Source organism: Sturnira hondurensis, unplaced genomic scaffold (assembly GCF_014824575.4).
Source record: "Sturnira hondurensis isolate 20B ecotype Veracruz unplaced genomic scaffold, ASM1482457v3 Scaffold0020579, whole genome shotgun sequence".
NCBI classification, from domain to species: Eukaryota; Metazoa; Chordata; class Mammalia; order Chiroptera; family Phyllostomidae; genus Sturnira; species Sturnira hondurensis.
The window spans coordinates 3,592,389-3,610,311 of NW_028093210.1; the positions used below are offsets into that span (position 1 = coordinate 3,592,389).

Genomic DNA, 17,923 nt, shown 5'->3' on the forward strand with positions numbered 1-17,923 from the left:
AGACACGAGGGAGTAGGAGACGTCTCTGGCCTACACCTTCCTCACCAGCTCTGGGTGAACTGTCTAAAACACACCCCTGGCCAGGCCCCTTCCCAGTTCAGAATGGCTACTGTAACAAATTGCCAGACATGGAATGACTCAAAACAACAACATTACTTTGTCTTCGTTCTTGAGGTCAAAAATCTGAAATGAGTCTTCTGGGCTGCTATCCAGCTGTTAGAATTAGCCCAGGGCTGGTTCCTTCTGTGGTTCTGGGGGAAAGTCTGTTGCCTTGCTGGTCCCACCTTCCGGAGGTCTGCATTCCTTAGCATGCGGCCCCTTCCTCCATCTTCAGAGGGCATTACTCTGACTTTCACGGCCATTCTTATGCCTCCTGCTCTCACCCCGACCTCCTTGACAAGGACCCTGTGATTACATTCGGGCCACCTGGATAATCCAGGACCATCTCCTTGTCTCCAAAGTCCTTGGTTGAATCACATCTGTAAAGTTCCCTGTGCCGCATGAGGTGATGTATTCACGGGTTCCGGAGATGAGGGCATGGACATCTAGGAGGGCATTGCCCTCAGAGTCCGGACTCCTGGGCTGCCCTGACCCATGGCCCCCTGGCCTCATCCGTCCCCTTCATTCAACCTCATGGAACTGCTCACTCGCTCTCCCTCAGTGAACCCCCGTTTCTCACCTTCGGGCTTCTGCCCAGACTGCATGCTCCTCCCGGAACCCCCGGAGAATGTTTCCTACTTGCCAGAGCTCAGGTGTTCCCTCCCGTTGGGAGTCTCCTGGCTTAAGTGGAGGCGAGCCTAAGAGGAGCCGATGTTGGGGTCAGGTGGTGAGTTTGTGTTTGGACATACAGAGTCCAAGGTTGTAGGGAACATCCAGGAGAGCACGGGGTCAGCAGCCGAGCAGCTGGGCTCCTGGGCCTCACTGTGGCCCCATTTTGAATCTGTCTCCTGGATCCACATCCCTTACCTTGCAAGGAGGCTGCTTGACAATCTCACTGGTCGGCTGGTTGGCAGGTTCCACCTCTGACTCATGGAGGGATACAGGCACCAACTGGGGATCACAGTGGGGGCCAAGGAGCACCCCTCGGCCAGGCATTTGCTCTTGAGCAGAACACATAAAGCACATGGGTGGCGGTTCTTAACTCAGACTCGAAGGGCATGACCTAAGCTATATAGTTCCCAGAGGCTCATGGGGAATTCAGGTGGCACCAGTTGGGTCCTTGAGGTTGTAGACCCTATGACCGAGTTAGGGATACAAGAGATTTGGAAGGGAAGGGTATTAACAAAGAGGAGGAAGGAGCGGGAGGGCGCAGGAAGAGACCCTCAGACAGCGCACAGACCTGAGAAGGTCCAGGCCAGACCAATGGGGAGCTTCTGAGCAGAGAGCCCAGCAGATGACCGGGCCCTGTGTTCCCACTTTTGACTGGAAGCGCTAACAAACCCTGAAGGTTTAACAAACCCCCAAAGTACTACCGGGCCCCAAGGTACTAACAGGTGGAGGCTGTTGGTTCCCTGCATTTCCTACAGCTGAGCACCAAGTCCTTTCTCAGAGGGAGCCTGTGTGGCACCTCCTGCTGCCGCATGGCCCTGGTCTCCTGAGCCCTTGTTGGTGCCAGGGGTGTTTTAGAAGCTGCTGGGGAAACCCATTGTCATCACACCGAAGGTACTGCTCCCTTAGGGTTTTCACCCCATGAAGGACGGTGACATGTGACCGAGTCGGTCAGTGAGTGCGTCAGATGAAACATGGAGATGGGGGACAGGTCGGCTGGGGGGTGGTCCCTGCTGAGTGGGTGGTCTAAAGGACTCTCTGAGGAGGGACATTTGAGGCAGGAATTGTCAGGAGACGCCCAGAGACGGACATAGCTGCTCAGGCAGAGGGAGCAACTGGTGTCCTGCGTAAGGAGGAGCACAGCAGCCCTGTACCTCTCGCCGGGCGCCAGGCATGGCCCTCTCCTCCAGACCCGTGTCTTGCCTGGCCCCTCTGAGACCCTCCTCACTCCTCCTCCTCCCTCATCTTTGCTCTTGTGGCCTCTTGTCCTGCATGTGCCTACGTCTTCTCCTGCAGAAGCCTTTGGCCTGGATTCTGGATGGCCAGTCATGGTGGTTCTTGGCTGGACGAGGAGAAGGGGACACTTTGGGTTGAAAAGTGGAAGAGGGAGCCAAACCCAAAAGACCACATACTGTATGGTTTCCCTTCTATGAAATGCCCAGCACGGGCAAATCACATCAGCAGATGCTGCTTAGCAGTTGCTAAGGGCTGGGGGGAGGGGAGAATGGGGAGTGACTGCCTCATGGGTACCAGGTCTCCTTTTGGGATAATGAGAATGTTCTGGAACTGGATGGAGATGATGGCTGCATGACCTTGTGAATGAACGCCACTGAATTGTTCGTCAAATGCTAAATTATATATTATGCGAATTTTACTTAAAATATGCATACACATAAAAGATGGACAGGAGGGCGGGGGTAAGAGTGCCACAGCGGTCCGCCCCTCCCCCCGGGTGGGAAGACCTAAAGAACAGCCAGACACCTAACCTAGAAGTAGTCCTGCCAGCACTTCATCTGTGTCTTCTTACTGTCTCCTCCCTGGCCTTGAGTTACCTTCAAAACCCCTTTTTCTAATATCAGAACTTTAAGAAGCCCGAGAAGGTGGGGAGAGAAGGTCCTTCCACTGAGGAATGGGAAGGGTAGGTGTGTTCAGGGGGGTGGGGGAAACAGCAGTCCCACCGGAGTGAACAGGTTTCTACTGGAGCCGAGGGCAGGACAAGTGTTCTGGTGGGGGGCTGAGCTCCGCAAGAGCTGCCACCCATTCCCGTCTCTTCCCCTCTCTTTCCCACCAAGCCGTGAAGGTTCCACATCCCCCGACTCGGAACCTGTATGAGCGCTTTGGTGCCACCTACCCCTGTGAGTACCTGCTCCTCCAACTCCCTGGCCCAAGGGGGATTCTGGTTGGGTCCCCCAGCCCCAGACTGGGGCTTGCCTGCCCACCTCACCCACCTTTCACATACTGTGTGCCAGTGCCGAAGAAGGCCCCCCAGAGAGGCCCCCTCCAGCACCCAGCTCCCTGGTAGGCCTCCAGCTGTCCTGGGCTCCTGCTTCACCCTTCAGCCAGGCTTCCTGTCCTGGACATCCAGGCTGGGAAGGCACCTGGGTGTCTTTCCCCAGGTGTCCAGTCGGCTGCAGAGGTGGGATAAGGGAGTCCATGCACTCTCTGGGCCTCTCAGCTGGGGCCTGTGAGCCAGGCTGGAGGGAACTGAGCTCCCCTGATTCATATCGCCCTGGCCCAGGCATTTGTGGGTGCTTTTCAGTGTACAAAGCACTCTGCCCCTTACCTCACCCAGGCCTCATCCCAGCTAGGAGTGGTGGGTATGGCCAGCCCATTTGAAGGGGGTGGGGCGCGGGGGAAGCTGAGGCAGAGTGACCTCGGCAGGGGAATGCGGGAGCTGGGACTCCTCCGGGTGCTCTGCTCCACTTTGACATCCACTCTGTTGTGCTTCATCTTGGATTGCTCCCTCCACCCCCAGGAAGTCTAGGCTGCCTGCGACTAAGGATGGGCAGTGAGGCACTTCCATCTTGGGGCTTCTTCTCTCCTAGTCAGGCCAGCCCCTGCCCAGAATGTTCTTGAGACAAATCATGGGTCTCTCCTACCCCTCCCAGCCCTGCGCCCCCGTGCCAGCATCCGCTCAGCTACTTCCAGCCCCCACCCAATGATGCCAGCTCAGCCTCCGTCTACGCCCCCGCTGCCCCCGCTGATGCCGCCCCCGCAGGACCCCTCGCAGGCCTCAGGGTCCACCAGGCACCCAAGGTCTCAGCGCCTCGAATCCCGAGCTGGCATGCGGCCCACCTAGGAGCCAGACAGCCTGTGAGTCCTGTGCCCTGCGCCTGCACTGTCCCTTCCGTCCCCCCCCCCCCGCCCCCCAGCAGAGACAGGCCGGAGCCTGGCCTGAGGAAGGTGTAGGGGCCCTGGACGTAGGGAGGACTCACTCTGACTGGTGGCTGTCTTCACTGTCTGCCTATAAATACACACAGCACAGTGCTTCTTATCCCACATGACATGAAGAACACAGCTTTCTGGATTGAATTTTCCGCTAAGCCAATTTAATTCCTTGACCAATTTTCAGTACGACACAGTTGAAGTGATTTCACAAACACTTTCCTTTTTATTTTGCTGAAATGATTTCATCAGTATCAGTTCCGGCTCCGCTTCCACCACTGTCCATTTTCTTCTCGGGCCATTGAATCTGCCAGGATCAATTTTCTCATGGGAACCAAATTTTACTGTGGGCACTTTTAAAAATTTTGTGTCGATTATTTCCACCATTAATTACTGTTCTAAAGTGAACATCTAAAGAAGTTGACCACTTATATTTACCTCTGGCTAATCCCTGAGGAACTTGGGCAGTGGCCTGGAACACTACGGGACCACTCTGTCCCATCCAGGGCTGGGGTCCTGCACGCCCGTGTGACCCGTTCCCATACTAACCCCCGTGTGCCTGGTGGGAGCAGCAAACTGGGAGGTCGAGACATTCCAAGCTGACAGCTGAGTGGCCCTCCTTCGATCACAGAGCACTGCTCACACACGCCAGCCTGCATCGTGCGTGCCTGGCCTGGTTCTTCCCCTTGGATGGCTTATCCATCCTGTTCTTCTCCCTCTCAGTTTTGTTCCCTTTCTGCTCCCTAGCTTGTCTAGTTGTGCTCTCTGGCCTTAGTGTAGTTCTGACCCTTCTATCACATCTCATAAAAACTAAAAAAATTTTCCCTCTATGCAGTGTTAGGGCATGACCTCCCCCACCGCCACCACCATCCACTAGAGGCCCCTGGGATGGTGGGGTGAGTTGGAGTGAGCAGTCCAAGGGTCTGCCCTGGGGGAGGACCGGGGGCTCGGGGCTGTGCCTGGGCGCTGGCATGCAGGACTCCCTAGGTCTGATGGCCCCTGGGGTCCGGGCACACTGTGCACCTGCCCTTTTCCTAACGGTCCCCCACCCCTTCCTCACTGCGACCACTACCAGCCTCGACTTCTCTTTTCTAGAACTCTCCAAGGACGGTGTACAAATGGAAACCCGCTCCCCGACTCTAGTCTACGCTGCTTGCTGTGGGCACCGGCACTGCGGCCCCAGCCTCCGACCCCACGGCCATGTCACAGATGAGTATTTTTGGCAACTCCTCCCCGGAATAAAATTTTCCATCTTTCACTTTTCTGACTGTGGCTGAGGGTAAAAGGCCTGGTGTCTTCTGTGGGGGGTGGCTGTGCCAGCTTCCCAGAGCCACCCAAAGCCACCGAAGCTGACCCTCGGCAGAGAATTGCAACCGGTCTTCCCTCCTGTCATCCTTCCCACTGTGGCAAAGTGCCCCAAGCCGCCCAGGCCTGTGGTGGGCAGTCAGGGGTCTGTGGGCAGGGACATTGATGTGACTTGCCTAGGGTCCCACAGTGAGGCCTCAGCTCTCCAGCTCCCACCCATGAGGCTGTACTTCTCGGGTGTCGTACACAGGGATGAGGACCTGGACTTCCATCACCTCCCCATGGCAGAAAAGGGAAGCATGACCAGGCTCCGGCACTCAGGAAGCTGAGGGTTCCTAGGGAAGCACCCCATGCCAGCCTTGTCCCCTAAAACCCTGACAATGAAGGCACCCACAGGCGCCTGGCAGGACTCTCAGCCCCTCAAAGCTGCCTTCCCAGCCATTTCTCAGGTTTACATCAGAGTCAGTGCCTAGTTGGTTCCTGCAGCTCAGGGAGTGGAGTGAGGTCCAGGTGTCACCAGGTAACCATTTGCATTCTGACGGACCCCTCAGTGCTCTGGAAGGTAGGAAACCACAGTCCCAATTGCAGCCAGCCAGGAGCGACATGGGAAGACAGTCCTGTCCCCAGTGGGGGTGGGGGAAGCCAGCCTTTGGCCTGGTCCCAGGTGGCAAGGATTCTGCCTCCTAATCCCAGCCCCAGGGCAGGGACCTGAAGGCCTTGAAACCTGGGAGGTGCGGTGTCCACTCCCAGGGCAGCTGCCACAGGAAGGTGGCCCCCCATGCCAGCAGGGAAAGCACTTGGAGAGTGGACAGTGCCAGGGATGGAGTCCGAAGAGTGGCGATGTTGGAAGAACGCAGGTCCAGCCTCCTCCTCTGCAAAGGGGACCACGTTCGGAATCTGGGACAGAGGCAGGGCCAGGCTGGACAGGGAGTAGGGTGACCAACTGTCTTAGTCTGCCTAGAAGTTAGAGGGGTCCCTAGAACTTTCCGTCTTCAGACCGAGATAAATCTATCATATGAGGGGGAAGTCATGTGGACTGGCCGGGTATGTGGGGCTGCATGAATGAGCCAGCAGGAAGGGGAAGGAGGTGTCTCTGGCCAAACATCGTGTCCTGCCTTGAGGTTCTGCTGGAATGGAGATGCTGGGTGGTAACCACCCTGCCCCCCAAATCCACAAACCCACCGATGCAAGTCAAAGGCCACTGAACACATCCTCTCTTTCAGTGACTGTGAACCCACCAATCCTATGGTATAAACAGCCAACAGCAGCAAACGTGTGTCCCAAATGTGTGTAGTTGCACTGGAAAAAGGCGCCACCAGTACCCAGAAGCAGGCTGCCAGAAGGCCTCGGCCGGCCGAGGCACTGGAGGGAGGGCCTTCTGTGCAGGGGCCCTGACATCTTGGTCTGACCCCTGACTTTGAATTTAGGGACTCTAGGCAGAGACCCTCCAAAATCCCACATTGATAGCCAGAGAAGGGGTTCTCCTCTCTCCTTCCTCCTCTTGCTCATGGCTTCACCAGGATCTGCAGAGAATGTCTCCTCCAGAATTCCCTAGATGAGAAATGGCCCCAGGAAGCAGAGCTGAACTCTGCCAACAGGCTCCCAGAGGCTCTCAGAGGCCTCGGCCACACTGGAAGTGGGCCCTCCCCAACCGTCCCCTGGAGGACCCAGCATCCCTACCCTTAAAAAGAGGGGTGTTCTTTTAAGACTCATTTGAAATACATATACTGCCCAACCATAAGCTGTGCTAGGCAGCCAGACCTTTCCAAATGCAGGAATTGGAAATAGCTCTGCCTCAAAGTATCTCATTTTGGCCAACCCAGATGGCCTCCCCGACACCAACACAGGGAAGCAACCAGAGTCAAAGCCGGTCTGTCCTCAGATGAGTCCCCCTATGAAAAGCCCCAGAGACCTCCAGAGCCACAGCGGCCCCACCCACCAGGTTTGGGAGCCAGCCTCAGGAACAGGGTGGCTTTCTTCAGCGGCATGTGTTCTCAGAGATCCCCAGGAAGACCCTGGGGACCTTCAGCAGCCTCAGGGGCATCCCTGTCGTCCAGGGAATGTTGCAGGGGAACCAGCCCGTCTCTCTGTAAAGCAGTGTGAAGGAGGAGCCCTGCCTGCCCCCAGAAAGCATTTCCGAGTCGTCATTCGTCTGCCAGGTGCTGCTTCACCCCATGGAGCAAGGCACCTACTTCAAATCCTCCTGGGGAAACAAGATCCCCTTCAGATTCCAGCCGATTCCAAGGGAGACACACGCACACACACGCTGGTGGCCATTGGAGTGGGCTGGCCGGCCAAGGGCAAGCTGTGTCCCTGCCGCAATGCTTGACTTCAGCCATTTGTGGCCTTTATGGGAACTTCGGCAATACTACAAACTCCCAGGGTAAGCCAGAAGTGAGGCTTTTCATGTAGACTCTCCTAATTTGAAAATACTGGCAGACAAAAACAAAACACCAAGCCACCATGACAGCCAGACAGCACACATCAGGGGACTGTGAGTTTGCAACCCCCTAGGATAACCCTGTCCCATCGTCTCAGGGCAGCCCAGAGGGCACTGGACCTGTTGTCACCCTCGAGGCCAGACCTTCACCCCCACACACCATCATATCTCCTCTTGAGAAATCAGACACACAGAGATCAACTCACATTCCTTTAAGCAAATTCATGGGTGCAAATGGTGTTTTTTAGAGTGGAATTTTGGAAACAGTCATTTGGAGCTCGTCTGGTGATTGTGTAGATGTCCAAAGCCCAGAAGTGGCTAGACTTTGAGGTAACAAGGTCGGTTTCCCCAGGAGGTGCCCGAGAGACATCTGAGATTCAGCTAAATGTGGCTGTAAATACGTTTTCCATTGGTACACCAGAACCTATGCTTTTCAGCCAGTTTATACTGGAATATGTAGTGGATGGTTATGGATGCCTTTGGTTTTGGTCCTGAGCTTCCAGGCTTTGGGAAGTTAAGGGAGGTTCCAGGTTCTCCGTGTCACACTCGAATTTTGAGGGCACGTGGCAGCTATGTAGGCCCCCCCATGGCTTCCCCGTGAGTTTGTCTGGCTCACTTCTGCGGCCACCCCCTTGTCCTGAGATGCTGACAGGGGGCCCAGGCACACCTAGCAGGTCTCTCTCTGCACTGCTGGGAAGTACCTGAGTACCCAGGTCCAGCTCCAGCCCTACCCTCTGCTTCCTCCTTCCCTGGGTCCCAATTTGCCTGGGGCTCTTATTAAAAATCAGATCCCTGGGCCCTCCTCCAGACTGTTGCCTTAAGTACCCCGGGGACTCTTGTGCTTCCTAAGTTTGTGCTGGGTTGGAAGCACTTGGGAGCTATTTTACCTTTAATAACAGCTTTGACATAATGAACACACTACAAAGCCCACCCTTTTGAAGTATGCAATTGAATGGTTTTTAGTTTGTGTACAAGTCAATCAGTAATATCCTGGGAGTGTTTAAAATGATACTGTCAGGGCCTCCCCTGAGATTCTGACATGGAGGGACCAGGAGTCTGGGCCTGTTTGTCTTCTCACAGAACCCCCAAGGGACAGTTCGCCATGTCCATAGACATTTTTGGTCGTCACAGCATGAGGGTGCCACTGGCACCTAGTGGGTAGGGCTGGGATGCTGGCCAAACATCCACAGTGTACAGGCCATGCCCATGATAGAGTGGCCCAGCACCCATGTCCACAGGGCCCAGGGTGGGAAAATGGTATCTACAGGAACCTCAAGTCCCTTCCAATCTAATGTGACCCTCTGAGACCTCCAAGCCCAGCCCACAAGGTCTCCACAAACAGAAAGAGGCCTCACCTCCAATGGACCAGCACCGCAGAGATGCTTCTTAAACTGGGACCCAAGGTCTAGCAAGCCCCAGGCAATGCTGTTGGTCCGTGGACCCATTTGAACAGTGAGCGTGCGCTTCTGTACAGACCTGCAGGGGCCCACCGGGGGGCGGGCCCACCGGGGGGCAAGCCCCCCGGTCTCCAGGACTGCAAATTCCACAGTTCACTGTCTCCTATGGTTCCAAAATACACAGCCACCCTGGTAGCCAGCTCTCTGGGAAAGCCCAGGCATGCTCACCTCACACAGCTGGTAACCCAGAAATGCTTGCCTCTGTAAAGCATTTTCCTGCCACTTGAAAAGGGGCTATATCAGTTTCCCAAGAATCTTCTTCCATCCAAAAGAATGGAGAAGCTGTACCCCAGGCAGAGCTGTGCCCTCTCCGGACTCCAAGAGGCTGTTGGAAAGTGGGTTTCATGGTGAGGACAAACTTTGGGGATGCAAGCAACAGCTCAAGTGGGGGCTCAGCGGTTGGTCTCCAGTGACAACCAGAGAGTAAACAATCATCCCAGGTGGGCTTCATCACGGGCCTGTCCAGATTCCAGCAGGGCAGAGGCATCCTTGTCAGAAAGCTCAGCCCCGTACCTGGGAGCAAGAGAGGACTGTTGGTGGCGGGTGGCGGGTGGCGAGTGCCGAGCTGTGCCAGGCAGACCTTCTGAAATAGAAGAAATGCTCCAACCCAGCACAATCCACACAGGGCTGAGATGCTAACCGAGTTCTTCCCAATTAGGGAAGAGGTCTGCTGGTGAGGAACTGCAGAGGCCACAAGGACCCTCTCCCTCAGTGTGGGCAGCCCAGGGCAGAGTGGGGCATCTGGCTTCTTCCTTAGGGCTAGATTGGATACCTGCCCCAGCCCAGCTTGGAAGCAGCCTGGATCCACTGTACACTGCCCCTGAGTGGCCTGTCTCCTTAGTGACCAATGGTTTGAGCATTGATTGGACTCTGCCCCAGGCCGGTGTATCCCTGTCAAGCTTGCAGACTACAGGCACTGCGGCCTGCGCCTCCCCAGGGGAGGGCCCTTCCCCACCCAGAACATTTGCTGGAGGTTGGGCTTGAGGGTCCAGCCCGCAGCCAACTACTGGGGCCCTGAGACAGGAAGAAAGGTCCTTATGTGAAACTCAGACAGACCGGAAGGCAGTTGTCAGCCCTGGAAGTCAGGATCCCTCTAGCCAGGAAGGGGGAAGGGTGGGCAGACAGAGGCTGGGATTCTGGGAACACAGGCCAGAAACTAACTTCACGGGAAAAACCTTTGGTAGACAGGAAGATTCCACGGCATGTTGTGGTTGAAAAGACAGCAACACACAGTAGTGTGAAGCCAGGCAGGACTGGAGGATAGCCCTCTGTTCTGGGCTGTCTGTGCCCTCCCCCCACCCTCCACACACACAGGGCCAGCTGGCAGCAAAGCTGAGGATACAAGGCAAGACCACAGAGCCTGGTGGTGGTTTGGAACTCTTTCTTCTCCTTTGTTAAAAGGGGGAAAGGAAATGGGTATGGGGCACCCCTGGGCTCTGGGGGAGGCATGCAGGCAGTCCCAGCAGGCAGGCGCCGGGGGATGGGTGGGAAGAGTCCTGGAGTTTCCCACAATCCTTTTCTCTGCAAGGAACAGCAAAGCTGGCTGTTTAAGGGGTGAGGAGAGGAGAGGACCCTGGGGAGGGGAACGATGGGCAAGGAGCTCAGGGGCTCACTCTAACATGCAAAGTCCAGCTGCCCCATCAACTAGGTTGCTTCTTGAATAGTGACATACGTATAAATACAGACACAGCCACACGCACACATGCGGAGAAGGCTCTGCATTCACGAGGGTGGGGATCTAGGTCTGCTGGCCCCAAGGAACTCCAAGCAGGAGCCAGGCAAGTCTCCGCGGACTCCTGAGGTGGGGTGAGTCCTCTGGGGAAGGCTGCTTGGTCTCTGAAGTTCTGTCCACGAGCACCCAGATGACTGAACCAAATCCATGCAAGCTGGGTACTGTGAGCCTGCACTTCGTGCACTGGAGGGCAGCCTGTGTGCTGGCACTGGGGTCCAGTCTCTCCCCTCCAGGGCTCCAGGGAAAGGGGGTGCAGACAGAGGAGGGTAAAAGGGGGCCCGTGGAGATGTCTTCTCCCCCGCCCCACGGGGTCCAGGCCTCCGGGAGGGGGGAGGGGCCTCCCTTATCTCTCAGCCTCCATGGCAGGGTGAGCCCTTGGTTCTGAGGCAGCCTGTTGGGGGGCCAGGGGTGGCCAGTCTGACGCTGGGGAAGGGGGTGCCGGAGTCCACAGGGGCGGCTGCTGAGGCTGGTGGTGCTGTGGCCCCCCTGGGGGTGAAGCCACCATTGGCCAGCTGGGTGCTGCAAAGCTGCTGGTGGCAGCATGGGGCAAGTGCGGCGGGGGTGACGTGGCCGAGGAGGCCATTGGGCTGCCGCTGCCACCACCGTGGAAGCTCTCAGAGGCCTTGAGACGGGAGAACATGGTGAGGGCATCAGGGAAGTTTGGGGGCGTTGCAGGGGTGTTGGCGGGAGTGCACATCTGTGGGGAGGAGAGCAGAGAGGCAGGAGTAAGCACCCTTTCTGGAAGGCCCCCGAGCTATCCACTGGCTCCTAGCTGGAGACACACGCCCAGCCTCTGTTGGGAGACTTTGTGCCCCGACTTGGATGCACCTGGCTCCCCCCACAGTCCACCAGCCAGGGGCTCACAGAGGAAAGGTGGGGTCTTGAGTTGGGCTGTCCTGCACACCTGCTGGTGGCTCATCCCAGGGGTAGAAGCTTTGGGAACAAAGGCAGAGCTCCACAGCAGCTTGAACTAGCAGACCCCTGCGTATCTACCTCTCAGGCCGCAGGGGACACTTACCATCTGGTGGTGATGGTGACTGTAGGGGATGTTGGTCTCCTGGAAAAAGGCGCTGAGGGCCGTCTGTGGGAAGAAAAGCCCAAGCTCACCCTTGGTACCCTGCCCAACCCCGCTGCTTCCCTTCTTTCCAGGCGCTCTGAGGCTTGGTGCAGCCCTGGGCCTGGCTACCAAGTAGGAGATGTGAGCTGAGGCAGAGTGCCTGTCACCACTCGACTCCCACCACTTCCTGAGACCCTTGAGCAGGAATGGTGGAGACTCTCATGACACTGTCTGCCACCTGGACACCAGGTGCCTCCACTTTGCACACAGCACTTAGACCTGTGGGGTCTAAGCGTCTCCTGAGGAAGGCCTCCCAGGGACCTCAGCCCAGCTATCACCAACTCCATGGGTGCTAAGTCCCTACTCCTCTCTGAGCCTGTTTCCTTACCTCTGAGCCAGTTGGTGAAGGCCCCCAGATGATGAGTCTGTGACCCACCTGTCCCTCTCCTTGGATAACCAAGTCACCCTGGGTCACCCTGCTCTGGGCCTGTTTCTACATCTGCACCACAAGGGGGCTGAACTAGGTGGTTTTCAGGTTCCCCTCCCTTGCAACAGGGACCCCCAGAGAGCTATCCACGTTCCAGCTGGGAGAGCCAGAAGTAGGATGGTCGGGGTTTGCACCCCCTGTCCAGCTAATGTGAGCCCCCAACAGAATGTTCTCAAGGTGACAGACAGAGCAGGAGGACAGCAGAGGTGGGGTTTACACCCAGGACCGTGAGGAAAGGGGGAGGAGAGGTGGTCTGGGTAAGATCAGCCATCTGGAGGCTCTGGGGGACTGGAGTGAAGGGGCTGAGGGCTCCTGTACGGCCTCTGGGAGCCCCCAGGAAGGCGCCGACATTTGGTGTGCCCTGGGGCTCAGCCCCTGCAGGAGGGCGTCAAAGAAAATAAGGGAACCAGCTGCTCTTGCGAAAGTGCTGGGGGAGGAAATCAAGTGTGTGAAGGGTCTGCCAGGCTCTGCCAAGTCCCAGACCCAGCTCTGAGCAGCCCCTACTACTCTGCCCACCATCACCACCCCCTCTGACTGCCTCCCCAGAGCCCTGTGCTGCCCATCTCTTCCCCTGCCCCCAATATACCCAGAAACCCAGCCTGGCTCCCAGGACTTCCCTGGGGGTTTTGTAATTTTCTTAAAGTAAAATCAAGTGAATTATTCTGGGCATTTCCTGCTGAAACTCCCTACCTGTGTCTCCAAACAAGGGTGTGGAAGCTAGGGGAAGAGGGGCACTGATTTTTAACCATAGCCTCCTGACCCCTAGCCCCACCTTTGGAATCCCAGGGACACACCCAAACCATTCTTCTCCTAAAAGTAGCTCCAGAGGCCACTGTGTAAGGATTCCAGGAAGAAACCTCTGTCCCACCCCTTAAAGCAGAAGTTTCCCCTCCCCCTGCAGCCTCTGTCCCCATTAACACCTGAATCACAGAGACTATGACCCAAAAAGACAGCCTCCAGCGGGCTGGGTCAGCCCTTCTGCCCATAGGCTGCCAGCTGAAGCTGGGAAGGCAGAAGGGGGTCAGCCACCAGGAACCTCTCACTCACTCCCACACTGAGACCTAAGGTTTGGGGGCTCATGACCCATTTTCACCTTAAGTGAACCTTCCTAGTACCCATATCCTGTTTTACAGACAATGAAACTGAAACTCACAGACCCCTGGGCACAGGGGTCCTACCACTGGGGGTCATTACAGCCCCCTGTCTGTAAGCTGCCCTTGCCCCTGCTGGGATCAGAGTCTTTCTTCAGACATTTCCATCCTCAGAACTGTATTTTCAATTCCTGTGATCAATCAACACCAATCTGCACTGCCTGAGTGACCATCAAGCTGGTGCCAGGCTCTATGGGCTGAGCTAAAGAGTGCCTGTCCCCTGGACACCTGCCTGCCCAGCCCCATGCAGGAAAGGAGCCATGTATGCTGATGTGGGACTCAAGCAAACTGCCATGAATGTGGTTTTGCAAGTTTTGCCACATCCAGCCCCAGACACAATCGGGCTGATTAGGGAGCTAGCTTCCTGGAGGGTGGGGCTGCCAGCCTGGGAATGGGGAGGCAGGCATTCACCCCTTAGAGGTCAACTCATATCCCCAAGGTACAGAGGAAAAAAGTGAGGTCAGGAAGGGGAAGAGACCTGCCTAGAAAAAGAGCATCTCTTGGTGTGAGGGCCACACAGTCATCAGATCTCTGGTAGGAAGGAGGTGTGCAAAGATCCTTTGGGTGACCACTGGGTTCCCAGAATGTCCCAAACTCAGGGTGGGAATTCCAATCTCTTCCAGCCCTCAGGAAGTTCCCCTGGCTCCTGGTCCCTCCCTCAAGCCCAAACACCTCCCCTGGGCGGATTCCCCACAGGGAACCAGGTTTTTGGGCCCTGCTGGGCACAGACACTACAACTGGACTGGGGCTGGTTCCTTACATCTGTGAGGAATGGAGTTCAAGGGACTCCAGCCTCATCCCTAGATACCATCCTGAATTATTTCTGGGGCTGCAGAGCTAGGTACGGTGGCCTCTTGGCAGCACAAGCCGTGGGCCCTAGTGCTCTATGGGTCAGGGGCCTGGGGAATGAGGGCCAGACTGGGGTAGTACCACCCCCTGCCCAGCTGACTGAAAGCCAGTGAACCGCACACCGCGCCTGTATGGTGCAGGTAGATGTCCTTGCCAGCACAGAGGAGAGCCCCAGAACAGCACTGTACATTTGAGTGTACATGCACAGACACTACCTGTAACACGGCGACGTGTATGTGCAAGGAGCACAAACTCCGCACCCGCGCCCCGGGTAGACTGCGTGTTTACACACGCCAACATTCCCACACGCAGCGTGGCGCGTGCGTAAATACAAGTGCACATGTACGTTGGCACACGCGCCTCCGGGCTGCCCACAAGGCACGCAGACCTACACGCGGGGCTACTTTGCCAGTGGGCCCCAGGGCTCTCCTGCCCCAACCCCGCGGCTCGGGGAGATAGAAGGGGGCCAGCGCGTGTCCAGCTTGGCCCAAGCCAGGGCGTCCTCCTTCCGGCCGCCCGCCCCACTACCAGTCCTGGCCCCAGCACCGCCCCGCCCTGGCCTGCCCTTACCCGGAACAATAGTGGGGGACCCCGCATCCCCATCGCCAGGGGACTTGGGGTCTGAGATTCCAGGCCCCAGAGGGAGCAGGCCGTTCCCCCTGCTCACCCAACGCGGAATTGCGTATCCAGGGGCCTCGTAGACGCGGCCGCGCCGCCGGACCCTACTGTACGCCGCCCAGTGTGCGCGCTGGGGCCCGAACCCTGGCGCGCGACCGGCGGAGCGCGCACCCGCATCCGTCTCCACCGCACAGGCTCCGCAGCACGCGCCTCCACGCGGGACGGCCAACCCACCCCCGACCGAGCCGGTTCGCGCACCTCGAACTGCCAGTGGGCCGCCTGCAGCAGCTGCTTCGCCTGGTCGGCCGCGCAGCCGGCCGTCAGGACGAATTGGTTGATCATGACCTGGTGCTTAAGCTCGTCCATGTTCACGGACATGGCGCCACCGCCGCTGCGATGCCCGCTCCGGCCTCCCGCCGCCGCGCGCTTCTCCGCTCACGCGTCCACCATTAGCGAGCCGGCTCCGGCTAATACAAATATTTACTGTGCGGCTCTGACTCACCGAGCCTCGCCTCGCTCTGAGGCCGCGGGAGGCATGCTGGGAGATGTAGTCCGGAATGCGCCCGCCCGCGCTCTATTGGGGCCGCGAGTCGAGCAGTCGCGGGCCTAGCACCTACTGTGTGCAGAGGCGGACCTTGAAGAGAGCCGACCCGCCCCTGTCCTGACACTAACGGGTGTAGGCGAGCGGAGGCCACAGGAGTCTTTGTCAAGGCTCTGGTTCCCGAGCCCCTGGTTGACAGCTGTGAGTGGGCGCACCCTCAGGTCAGGGGCGCACTATGGCAATTGTGGCACAGATACACAGCACTGGGCCTCAAGGCCTCGAAGATTGGGCATACAGTATATATTCGTTCAGTGAATAAATGAATCTACGCTTTAGGACTTGGCTCAAAATCACCACCTCCGGAAAGCCTTCCGAGTCTCTTCAACTCCCTCCCCCTTCCCCCCGGTGCATCCCGCACGTGTGGAGAGGGTCCCTCCCCGGTCTGGCGCTCGACCAGGTACACAGGCCCAAGGAACTGCTGAGATTTGGTAGGGATGGCGCCTGGGAGAGACAAGCGAGGCCGACAGTCTTTGCTAACTCGAGATTCCTTCCCTGTGGCCCTTCCATGTTCCCACGCAAAATCTGTTGTGCTTTGCCGGAAAGCTGGCCTTAAACGTACGGATTGCAGGACCGTGCGGACTCAGTTCCGGGGAGACCCAGAACTCGTATTCCCAGAATGCCCCAGTATATTTGCCTCGTTCGGTCCCGTGTGACGTCTATGAGTGAGGCCGCATCTCTGCCAATGAGCAACCGCAGGGTGTTAGGACCTGGCCATATAAGGTAAACAAAGCTGGCTGCCCAATGAGACGTTGTCGGGGGCGGGCACGGAATCCGAGCAGACGGGGTTGTGTCACGTGGCAGGCGGAGGCGGGGGCTGAAGAACAATGGGGTGGGGCGTTGCGAGCTGTGTTTACAGACTCGCACGCGCCGCTTCCGGTTGACCTGCTGGGTCTGGATCTCGGGGTTCGGGGGTTGACATGAGAGAGGTCTTGGAACGGGGGCCGGGGCAGGGAGTTGAGGAGAAGCCCCAGGCAGAGGGGTGGCTCAGTCACCAGTGCTCTGAATGATCTTGCCCCGATTGCTCATGCTTTCTGGGCCCCGGTTTAATTTGTTGAGCAGCTGTTGGGTCCTGACTGTACCGAGCTCTGACGTAGCCCGGGTACAGCGGAGAGATGAAACCCAAGAGGGGTGGGCTGGTGGCGGGGCTGGGTGTGGGCGTATGTCAAAACTCTCGGGAGCAGATGAATTCCAAGTGTGAAAAGTGCCCTTAGGAAGAAGATACAAGCCCTGGGGATGCTGGGTTAAAGCCCATTGAGGGGTTTTAATAGATCTGATCCGTTGTCCACATTAGACTCACTGGCTGTGGCAGTGTGGGGACCAGATGGTGGCAGAGGGATCCAGTCAGTTTAGGCGATGTTTTGAGTGTGGTTACAGAGAAGTCCACCCCTGCCAAGGGCCTTAAGCGCAGAATTGGATTGGGAGTAGTAGAGGGACTGTCTCTTACTGGGCGGGGAGTAGTAGGGACCTGCAACACTCTCTAGGGAGTTTTTCCTGGGTGTCTCACCCCCTTCTAGGCGTTTCGAGTTTGGCTGGTGGGAGGAGGAGAATGGGGGACGTGTGGACAGCGCCTGAAATGTCCCAGGGTTGTAAGGGGTGGGGGAAACTGGAGCACAGGTATAGGTTGGGGAGGGAATGGATCCCTGCTAGAGTGTGGAGCTGGGAGCTTGGCCCATTGGCAGAAAGAGGATTCAGTGTTTTCTTCCAGTGGGTGCTTCAGCCCTGGCTGAAGTCACCCTGTCCACTTGGAAAATAAAGTTTTGGCCTCTTTTCTGCCTTGTGAGGGATCATTGTTTTCACTATTTTTTTGCAAACCCTGATGATACCAGGAGATCTGCTCTTATTTAAGAATGTCCTTCACCCTGGCTGGTGTAGCTTGGTGGATTGAGCGGGGGGGCCTGCGAACCAGAGGATCGAGGTTCAATTCCCAGTCAGGGCACATGCCTGGGTTGCAGGCTGGTTCCCTGCAGGCCAACTCCCAGCAGGAGATGCAGGAGAGGCAACCATACATTGATGTTTCTCTCCCTCTCCTTCCCCTCTAAAGATAAATAAATAAAATCTTTTAAAAAAATGTCCTTCACCTCTGCAAAGCATCATAAGCACGTATTACTGTGGGGAAAGTGCTCCACACAGGGTAGGCAGCTCTGAATATGGCTGCTGTTACCACTGGGATAGCAACAGGGCAGGGTAGAAGGTAAGCAGGGTCTAGAGCCAGATGGACCTAGATGCCAGTCTTGACTCTGCCACTTAATGACTCTGATGTTGGGTAAGTTACTCTGGCTCTGAGCTTCAGTTT

General features: G+C 57.0%; 2 protein-coding genes across 2 annotated transcripts in view; one reads left to right on the forward strand and one right to left on the reverse strand.

The window, feature by feature from the left end:
- Positions 1-5,113, forward strand: part of CUNH16orf96 (chromosome unknown C16orf96 homolog) — a 35,032-nt gene extending 29,919 nt beyond the window's left edge. Inside the window, exons 15-17 of the mRNA XM_037029855.1 lie at positions 2,841-2,903; positions 3,657-3,861; positions 5,029-5,113. Coding sequence (XP_036885750.1) covers positions 2,841-2,903; positions 3,657-3,847 — 254 coding nt within the window. The 3' untranslated portion in view covers positions 3,848-3,861; positions 5,029-5,113. The remainder of the gene's footprint in view (positions 1-2,840; positions 2,904-3,656; positions 3,862-5,028) is intronic.
- A 2,762-nt stretch (positions 5,114-7,875) lies between these two features.
- UBALD1 (UBA like domain containing 1) lies at positions 7,876-15,524 on the reverse strand. Its single transcript, XM_037029856.1, has 3 exons — positions 15,288-15,524; positions 11,886-11,948; positions 7,876-11,564 (listed from the first exon to the last, which is right to left on the reverse strand). The coding sequence occupies exons 1-3, from the start codon at positions 15,405-15,407 to the stop codon at positions 11,211-11,213; spliced, it is 537 nt and encodes a 178-aa protein (XP_036885751.1). The 5' UTR covers positions 15,408-15,524; the 3' UTR covers positions 7,876-11,210.
- Between the last annotated feature and the right edge of the window lie 2,399 nt (positions 15,525-17,923).